The following is a 9758-nucleotide window of genomic DNA, read 5'->3' as shown; positions in this document are numbered from 1 at the left end:
AACTTTTGCCTTCAGACAAGTATGTCCCTTGTTTGAGTCCTGATGTGGGGGATGCAAGGTTGAGTACACGGAAAAGTCTATTTACTCTCATGCTCTCACCACACTCAGATATAAAATGAGTAACTGGCCAGTAACATACGGGTCTCAGTCTAAAAATTGTAATGACGCTGTCAGGAGTCATGTCTTGTCCTACATGTTAAGGGTTGCTGTTGGTTTTGACCATGTGTAAAACACTTTAGCACATAAGTAAATATCAGTGGGATATAAAATATCAAGCTTTTAATCTGTGTCTGTATGGAACTTTTAAATGGTCTCAGACTAGACACTTGTATAGATGGATCTGCTACGTCTTTTGTTTTTTTTTAAAAATCTTTACTGTATTTTATTGGAGATGGCCTCTTATATTTTTGGTCGTTTTAAAAAAAAAAAATTTTTTTTCAAAAATATAGATCCAAAAGACATATTTGCCCACAGGATTAATGATTTTGGTTATTTTGTTTTGTTAATAATTTTTTTTTGAGGCTATCAAAAAAAAAAAACCCAACTAAATCAAACTATGGTAAACTTCTAAACCTTGTTAGCAACCTTGAACTTATACATAGTGAAATATCCACTTTTTTGTGCTCAAAGCAATCTACAACAAGTCCTAAGCTGAAAACACTTAACACCTAGGACAAGACAAGATCTCTATAAGGCAATATTACATGTTCTTTTGGATAGTGACTACTCTGTTACCAGCTAGGGATTCATTTTACACCTGAGTATGATGAGAGAATGTGAGGAAAGAGCCCTCTTCAAGGGCTCATCTTTGCACCACTCGCAACTGGATCCGAACAAGGACTTACAGGTCAGAAGCTAGATGTTGTACCACAACTCCACGTTAGGGTAAGAAGATAAAAGCAATTCACAACTGTTTCTTTCCCTCTTGATACTCTTTCAGTTCGATGTCCTACAGAATTGGGATGGGTGGCTTATGCTAAGACATGTTACAAATTCAACAATTATCCTGAGTTGAACTACAGAGGTGCAGTAAAGCATTGTCAGGTAAGAGATCTGGATTTATCACCGTGCTATGGCGAAAACATCTGCCTCATCTTTACAATTACACACATTTTTGAGGAGACAAAATTTTATCAAATTCATATTTTTCAATCTAAAGTTTAGAGGAAAATCATTTTTAAAAGTTTAAATTTACTCATGACACATAGATATGTAATCAAATATAACAACACATCTATTATTAAACATTTAAAAATGATGGTACAGATAAATAATGCTGGAAATCGTGATTTTTAGATTGGAAGAAAATAAAAATTGGCGGGTGGTTGGATGGGAGCATCACCCTTGAATCATATACCTATGATGTTCGCATGGGTGTACGATCCGATAGTGATGTCGTTGGATGGGAGCATCACCCTTGAATCATATACCTATGATGTTCGCATGGGTGTACGATCCGATAGTGATGTCGTTTCTTCTTCTCTTTACTAGCCTATCCTGCTTCTTTGGTTTGTGATTGTATTTTTGACAGGGGATATTTTTTTTCCTGTAAATCCTCTGCCTGTTTGTTCTTGGTTATTTATAATTTAGCTTATGATATCTTTAGGTTATGATTTTGATTGACATTTGTACTATTTTTGTTAGATTGCTTATTTTTTTGTTTCAGCGGTCTCTCATATAACCTCAATTGTGTTGGAAGAGACCTAAAGCAACAAACAAACAAACAAACAAAAATAAAAATTGAGTTTGGGATGTTTAAGAGAAAATTCTGCAAATTCTTTTGTTTGTTGTCTGTGACAGAGCTGGTGAATGGACACCAACAATGGAATATAAAGCCAAAATTAAAAAGAATTGCGGATTTTTATTTTTTAGCAGTTAAGAAATTCTATTGATTCTCCATAGTCAAAAAGTCGCTATTGTAATTATAGGTCAAATAATTTTATTAAAGCTTTTTCAATTGAAACATGTATATGAGCAATTATCATTGTGGCGTTTCCTCTTCGTTCATGTTATTTAACAATTTTCTTTTCTTCAATGCTGAGTTCTGCAACAAATCTTACTTCTAATGTCGGACAGAAGAAACTAATTTGATTTGTGAATATTTAAGGAACCATTTTTTTTTAAATGACAAATTTAGCAATGGCTTCCTCACAGATATATTTTAGCTTGTTAATTTTGTATTACATGGTACCCAGATAGATTGCTTTTAAAGTATACACTATGGCTTTTGTTTAACTTACGTCTCTTTTATCTTACTCGATCTATAATCCTTTGACTGTTCTATAAGTTTCCTTTTTCTGTCAATGTTATGTCCTGAAAGTATCTTGCATATTACATTTTTTTAAAATAAGCAATAATTATCAATTTTTCAGTAAAAGATTTATTTATTTATTTATTTTGGTGTTTAGGAGTATGGGGCAACACTAGTTAGTGTTGGTAGTGAGGCCGAGCACAAGTTTATCCAGAGGTGGCTTCTTACTAATGATCAAAGAAGGTAAGTACCTACTCGTTTATTTACTTGTAATTTGTTTTAGAAACTCATCAATCTCTTTTACTCACTGCCAATATCATTGGTTGCAATCTTAATGCCATAATTCTAAATAAATTTTAGGAAGAAAACAATCTCATTTTGTATATTTTGTTTTGTTTTGTTTTTTTGTTTTTTTTTAATGTTCATATTCGTTTATTTTTGTTGGGATTTTTTTGTTTTTTGTTTTTCATTCTGTCACTTGACAGATGCTGTTTACCTACCTTGTTTTGTTTGTCAAAAAAAAAATAAAAAATAAAAAGTGATAGCTCTGTTAGCGATATATGTTACAGTGAATGGCATACTCAGTCGGATGGTGAAAAGGTTTGAACTGAGATATTGCCAAGTTTAGTAAGAAGGTCAATTTTTATCAAAAAATGAGTTCTTGTCATAAATGATTAAATTAACCCTTTTTGTACATCTTTTGGAAATAGCAAAGCTTAATTTCACTTCTAAATATTTTTTACAGCTAGTCAAGTTGAAAAAGTATTAAACTTGAGAAAAGTTGCTGGATACCTTTCCCATACATCTGACTATAACTTCATGAAAAATCACCCTATTTACTTCAAATAAAGATTAAAATGCTCTGCGGAGCATATTCTTTCAGGAAATGCAAAAAAGATTTTTTTAAAAATCTAAATCCAAAATGTTCACCTTCCTACTGATTATGTCATGCATTGACACATATGGTATAATGAGTCTGACAGAGATTGATTTGATTTTGAAGTAGATGTCTTATAAAATTGTTAATTATTGTTCTTTTTAGAATAAATCTATCCCCATCCACCTATCATACCACTTTCCTTTATTCAATCAGTTTGAGTGTATCCGTTTATGAGCCTATGAATGAAGGGTTTTGAAAGGTTAAAATAAATAAATAAAAATAATATTCCCATTATTTATCCCATAGGGGAAATATCTCTCTAGAGTTTATTCCAAGGGAAGACTGGAATAACCCAGGCGTCAGTCACAGTGCAGCACTATAATTTGTGCTAGGGCGAGGTGACTTGCTGAAGGCCACACAGCGCAACGACAGGTGATCGAGCTCGGTACCTTTTTTTTCACCGTATCGCTGAGCCACACTGCCCCTTAAAGAAGCTTCATTGTATATCTCTTAACCAGAGTGCAAATTTTCTTGAAATCACGCAATTCTATCTTAGAACTTTCATTTTTTAACATGAGGAAAAGCTTTTTAAAAAGGGATAATGAAAAGCATTCAAACTTGCAGAGATTAAAAGTGGTCCAATCATTATTGTCACTCTCATGGTTTGCTCAGAGGTTCACATAAGAATATTGTAATTTTAGTAAAAAGACATTGTGCGCTAGTGGTATTATGACACTCGGCTTGAAACCGGTAGGTCGATGGTTCAAGTTTTGCTGTGGGTGGCACAAAGTTGAGTCCATTGAGAAGGCTTGTTTTACTCACATTTCATCACCATTCTCATTGTTATATGACTACCTAGTTCATAACAACATTATCTCTAAGAAGCGGGTGGTTGGATGGGAGCATCACCCTTGAATCATATACCTATGATGTTCGCATGGGTGTACGATCCGATGGTGATGTCGTTTCTTCTTCTCTTTACTAGCCTATCCTGCTTCTTTTGTTTGTGATTGTATTTTTGACAGGGGATATTTTTTTTTCTGTAAATCTTCTGCCTGTTTGTTCTTGGTTATTTATAATTTAGCTTATGATATCTTTAGGTTATGATTTTGATTTACATTTGTACTATTTTTGTTAGATTGCTTTTTTTTTTGTTTCAGCGGTCTCTCATATAACCTCAATTGTGTTGGAAGAGACCTAAAGCAACAAACAAACAAACAAAATACCTCTAAGAAATGATAACGACACATCAATAGATGCTTACTCCCTTCTACCTGTTCATTATTGCCGTTGGCTTAGAATATCTTGTAAAACTCTTTGAACACATTTAGTACATTTTGTCTAGATAAGAAAGCTCATGTTTTTTACGTTGTTTTTTTTTTTTCTTTTTTTTTTCACAGAGATGATTGGTGGACAAGTGGGAGAACTGACAATGGTGAAATATTCTGGGAAGGTGATGGCACGGAAGGGACATTCAGTTCAGCATGGGTTGTAGACCCGAAAGAATACCGGACTGGACACCACAATATGTTCTACAAATACAAAAGTTGGTTTTACTTTTTAAAAATTAAAAATCAATCCGAATAAGTGGTTTAATACTCACCTTTTCATAATAATCCTTTAAAACCATGAAGCCCATTGAGCAGATATTTAGTTAGCTTTCTGGTGTGTTAAATGGAATTTAACAAATGCTTGATATCCTTGGATCGGATGACAATTTAATGCAAACAACTTTATGTCACATCTAACAATTTCAGCTACCCAATCATTGAGGATTATGGTTGGTTGTCAGGTCAGTGATAATCTCAACTACACTTGGAACCGATACCTTTTTCTTATATTTTGAGGCGAGTACTCTACTAACTGAGCTATCCTGACCCCAAAATGCATTGTGTTATTGCGGTGGCTTGGCTTTGTTACTTTCCGACTCCTAGTTATTTTTTATAATTAACGAAAATAGATTTGATGGGGGTCGAATTGAAAAGTCTTTTATTTCAGTATTCTTCTGTTGTAATTTTGTAAATGACATGGTGGATGTGCCAGATTGTTTGTTTTCAATTTGTACTATTGTGGATCTGTATGGTGTGATATGTCATTGTGGTCCTCATTACATATGTGTCACAGATAGTGATTGTAATGTAAGTCACCTAGATTCAGGATTGAGTTCTCAGTATTATAGACTAACTTGATTAGTGTTGTGATGAGGTTGGTCTGTATCCTGCATGCCGGTTAGGGGAGAAGTGCCAGGTCAGAAGTGTGTGAAGTGGTGGGAGAACTCATCCAGTTCCCGGTCAGTCTATTTGCGTTTTGCCTAAAGGGAATTGATTTATATTACAGTGATAACATTTAATTCAGAACAGAGTTGTCAGGGTAAGTGTTAACAAAGAAAATAGACTAAATAGCGGTGCATATTTAGAGGATTTTAATTATTAGACAAAAAATACGAGCAAAGCACATTTGCAAAGGATGTACCACACTCAATAGGCTACTTGATATTTCATTTAGTCTCCCAGCAGTATTAATAAAACCAAGTTTCCATTCCCTGCAGCAAAAGTTATCTGTTAGGCGTACCTTTTGTACTGGTACTCTTTTTTTTAACAGGATGTATAAGGTGCCTTACCTATCGCATGGCGGCCAACTGTTCTGATAAGATCGGGATCGCATGATTTGGCAATCTGGAGAAAACTATCCATTTTTTAAAAAAGTTGGACTGTTTACATGTATACAAATGACCCTTTCATGTTCCTTGATTGTGCTTTTTTTAAGTAGCAAATTCTATCTTATATAATTGTCCAAACATTGTGCTGTATTGGGTCATGACAATTTTGTGCGTAATGGCGTCCCATTTTGCTCTTTGACATAACACCATTGGCAGATTTTTATTATTAACACCCATCAAGTCACTGAACATGCTCAAACTTTCTTCATTTTGGTGTTTAAAAAATTAGCCATGCCACGATAATAAATAGGATTTGTTGGTTGATCTTTTATAGCTCTGGTTACAGGATTGATCTCCAGTGGCTTTTTTTCATATTTGGCACTGATATTGCATTATTATTATTATTATTTTTTTAAATTTTATTCGACAGACCCAGAATTTGGATGGGCAGTTGGAAGCCAGTGGATCACTATGTCATACATTTGTGAGATTCACATTGAAGAAGTGTACCGAATTGCACAGGAGCGCAGAGGATTTGGTGAGTTCATGGATATTTTTTATTTGTTTTAAAATTTAAAATAGTTTGACTACTTGTAGTTCACAGTTTAGACTTGATTGTTCCACATATCTATATATATATACCTTCATTGTTATAAGGCACATAGAGCCAAAGTAACAATTTATATGATTAAAGATAAAAATAATACATTTTAGGATTTTACAGATTTGTTCTCTTCAAATTCGGATTTTTCCAAAAAATATACTGATTTTTTGTTTTTTTATCATGCCTGTAGTAGGCCAGTGTTAATAATTGCTTGCACCTATTTGGATTTAATTTGTCTGATGAATACTTTCCACCACGTTCCAAAAGTCCAAGCTACCCAATCTGAGCTGGATGAGCAGCGTGATCCTTCAGCATTATAACGCCCGTTTATCCTGTTTCTGTTAAACTATAGGGACAAAAACAATTAATTTTACATACCCTTTGGATGCGACCCTTTTTAATGCAGAGCACTTGAAATTTAAAGAGACCCAGATACCATATTTCTGCAGGGTGGACACAGGAGTCATAAAAACCTTGACATAACATGAATTCAACACCTGTTCTTTGTTCGTGGGATGAGTTTATCCAGGTTTCTGTAGTGTAAAATGAACATTAGCAGTCTCCCCCAATGCACATTCTGCTAGATCTTACAGACCCAGCCACCCAGTTACTGCTGGATGGATTAGGCGGGTCAGAAAAAAACAAACTTGACTGCAGCTGGGATTGATACTGGCTCCTTTGCTACTGAGGTGATTTCTCTACCATTAAGTAAGCTATCAAGATCCCCATATTTCCATGCATAATTAGATTACGATCAAATGCTTAGTCCAAGTTAATTAACATGTCATTCAACATTTAAATGTTGATGGGATTTGGGGATTTTAAAAAATCTTTACTCACATTCTTTCACTGTACTCATGTGTAAAATGAGTATGTAGTAGTTGTGTCTGTCCGAAAAAAAATTGTAATATTGCCTAACAGGCATCATGTCTCGTCCTACATGTTTAGTATTGCTGTTGGCTAGGGACCCCTTGTAAAGTGCTTTATTTTATTTTTATTTTTTTCTCCTTTTAAATTCATTTTATTCTCCCTAGATTATGGTCTCAATATTCAAAGTCCGACTAATGCACCAAGAGGACCAAATTTCCTGGTGGAGCCAGAGTCTGTCACGATTCTAGGCAAGACAAGTCTGGTTTACTTTGACTGTGTAGCCGACGGGAATCCTACTGTAACTTACCAGTGGTTGAAGCAAAATATTGACAGGAAGATGGTCCCATTGACTCTTGGTGACAGGTAGATACCATACTATGCATCAAATGATTCCGAAGATGACTCACAACTTGTCTTAAAAATGTGACCCACTACATCAATTTGGTATTATGTCAGACTGAACTAGCACTGAAGAAAATAGAGCTCTAAGTAAAAGGATCTGAAAAAGACAATTTCATTACTTTGAAATTTTGGGGGGAAAAAACGAAGCAAACAAAACAGGTTAAGCTCTAGTTTTGAGGAGCAGCGTAGCTCAGTGTACAGTCTTTGCTTTGTACCTGAAAGGTACCAAATTTCACTCATGGCTGCGCTGAGGGCCTTGAGCAAGTCACCTCGCCCTAGCTCAATTTTCAGCGCTGCACTGCGGCTGACATCTGGGTTATTCCAGTCATCCCTTGGTTAGACCCTAGAGAGAAATTCCTCCTATGGGATGAATAAAGGGAATTTATTTATTTTATTTATTTAAGCATCATGTTCAATTCAACATACTACTGTTTTGAGACGATTGGTCACAAATTTATAGGTCTTGAAAAAAAAAAAATTGTCAGTCCTTGATGGGCCTTAAAGAGACCTTGACCTTTTTGGATACATCACATGGACACATATTCTTGCTTTTTTTTTTTACTGCAGTATGGAAAAATGCATCAGATCACTTGTTTCACTTATCTATTGTCATATTTGATGTGTCTGAAAAGTAGTATTTATTTGATTATTTATTTGTGGATGCTCAAGTTATTTCACAGGTCCACTCACTGTTACAATTTTTGTTTTTGTAGAACTACGTGGCTGCAATTGCAGAACTAAACAAGCATTTTAAATTTAATATATTTTTTTAAAAAGGAAAGTTTGTTGCTCGAGCTTAGATACTCATCACGCTGAGATGCATCAGATCATTCTGTGCATATTACTATTTTTTATATTACTTACTTACTTACTTAGGTCGCCCCTTGGGGCGCCCAACATGAACCACAAGTCTTCGCCATTCTGTCCTGTCCTCCATAAGCGTACGCAGCTCCCGGGTGTTGTCCATTCCTGTGTCATCTAGCAGACAGTCAATGTAGGTTTTATTCTGCCTGCCTCTGCTTCTGGTTCGCTCAGGTGGTTTCCATCGCACAAGACTGCTTGCAATCTCCTCCTTGTGTCTCCAGCAGTGCCCCACACGTTTCAGTCTTCTCTTTTGAATCTTCGAGGTCACTGGGGGGAGGTCACTGTAGAGCTCTTCATTTGTTATGTGCTCTTTCCAGCTTACATTGAGGGCCATCCGCAGCATTTGGGTGTAGCAGCCGTCCAGTTGCTTCTCAAGGGCTTTAGTAAGAGTCCATGTCGCTGCTCCATATAGAAGCACTGACTCTACCGTTGCCAGGAACAGTCTCTTCTTTCTCTTAATTGTGACAGTTATTTCATTCACCTGTCCTGGGTGGGGTTCCTGACCTCCCATAGCGGGAAGGGAGGTACATTCTGTGTATTCTATCCCCCTATATGTTTTCCAACTTGCTTTCTGTCTTTGTCTTGTAATGAGATTACTTTGTTTTGTCCTGGCCCTGGCTGAGAGGGAAACAGTCAAATGTATAATTAGTTTTGGGAGATGATGTTTTTTCCTTGTAAATCATCTCTGCTATGCATTGTATTATTTTTTTGTTTACATATTATATTTGGTTTGTAAACATTTGAGTGTATTCCTCTTAGTGGGGACCTGTGCTTGTGACTAGATGAGACTTAGGTAATCTCAAACTAATTACTTTGATAGTGTGCTCTTGGAATCTATATCTGTTCCCTATTTGAACCAAATTCCCTTTTGTCTTACCTTTCTTGGGTGCCCTAATTGAAATTCTATAACAGATTCCTCTCCCATTTTCTTCCTTTTTACTGGCGCTGATATGACTTTAATGTGTTGCAAGTGCCGTAAAACCCTTTAAAACAAACAAAAAATAAACATTCACTTGTCATGTATAAAGTTTTGAAATTTCGATTTGGTAGGCCTGAGTCATAATTCATCACCTACCCACAATATTGTTCTGGAAATTTATTTCTGATATGTTACCTGCACCGAGATGGTGTTTGAGCGATGAGTTCACCATGTTAGTTATTGCCAGTGGTCTATAGTTTCTTGATGACATTGAATAAAGGAATTTATCAGGGATTAAGTTATGAGATA

At 35.5% G+C, this 9758-nt stretch overlaps 1 protein-coding gene across 1 annotated transcript in view; it reads left to right on the top strand.

The window, feature by feature from the left end:
* The window catches only part of LOC144975300 (contactin-like), a 36963-nt gene that overhangs the window by 1174 nt on the left and 26031 nt on the right, over positions 1–9758 (top strand). Inside the window, exons 3-7 of the mRNA XM_078919256.1 lie at positions 941–1044; positions 2409–2494; positions 4532–4677; positions 6221–6328; positions 7429–7627. Of these exons, the coding sequence (XP_078775382.1) occupies positions 941–1044; positions 2409–2494; positions 4532–4677; positions 6221–6328; positions 7429–7627 (643 nt within the window). The remainder of the gene's footprint in view (positions 1–940; positions 1045–2408; positions 2495–4531; positions 4678–6220; positions 6329–7428; positions 7628–9758) is intronic.

The sequence above is a fragment of the Berghia stephanieae genome, chromosome 6 (assembly GCF_034508935.2).
Source record: "Berghia stephanieae isolate SIO BIC M18660-M18661 chromosome 6, UCSD_Bste_1.3, whole genome shotgun sequence".
Lineage (NCBI taxonomy): Eukaryota > Metazoa > Mollusca > Gastropoda > Nudibranchia > Aeolidiidae > Berghia > Berghia stephanieae.
Note: the sequence above shows the minus strand (reverse complement) of the source record. Positions and strands in the feature narration are given on the sequence as shown.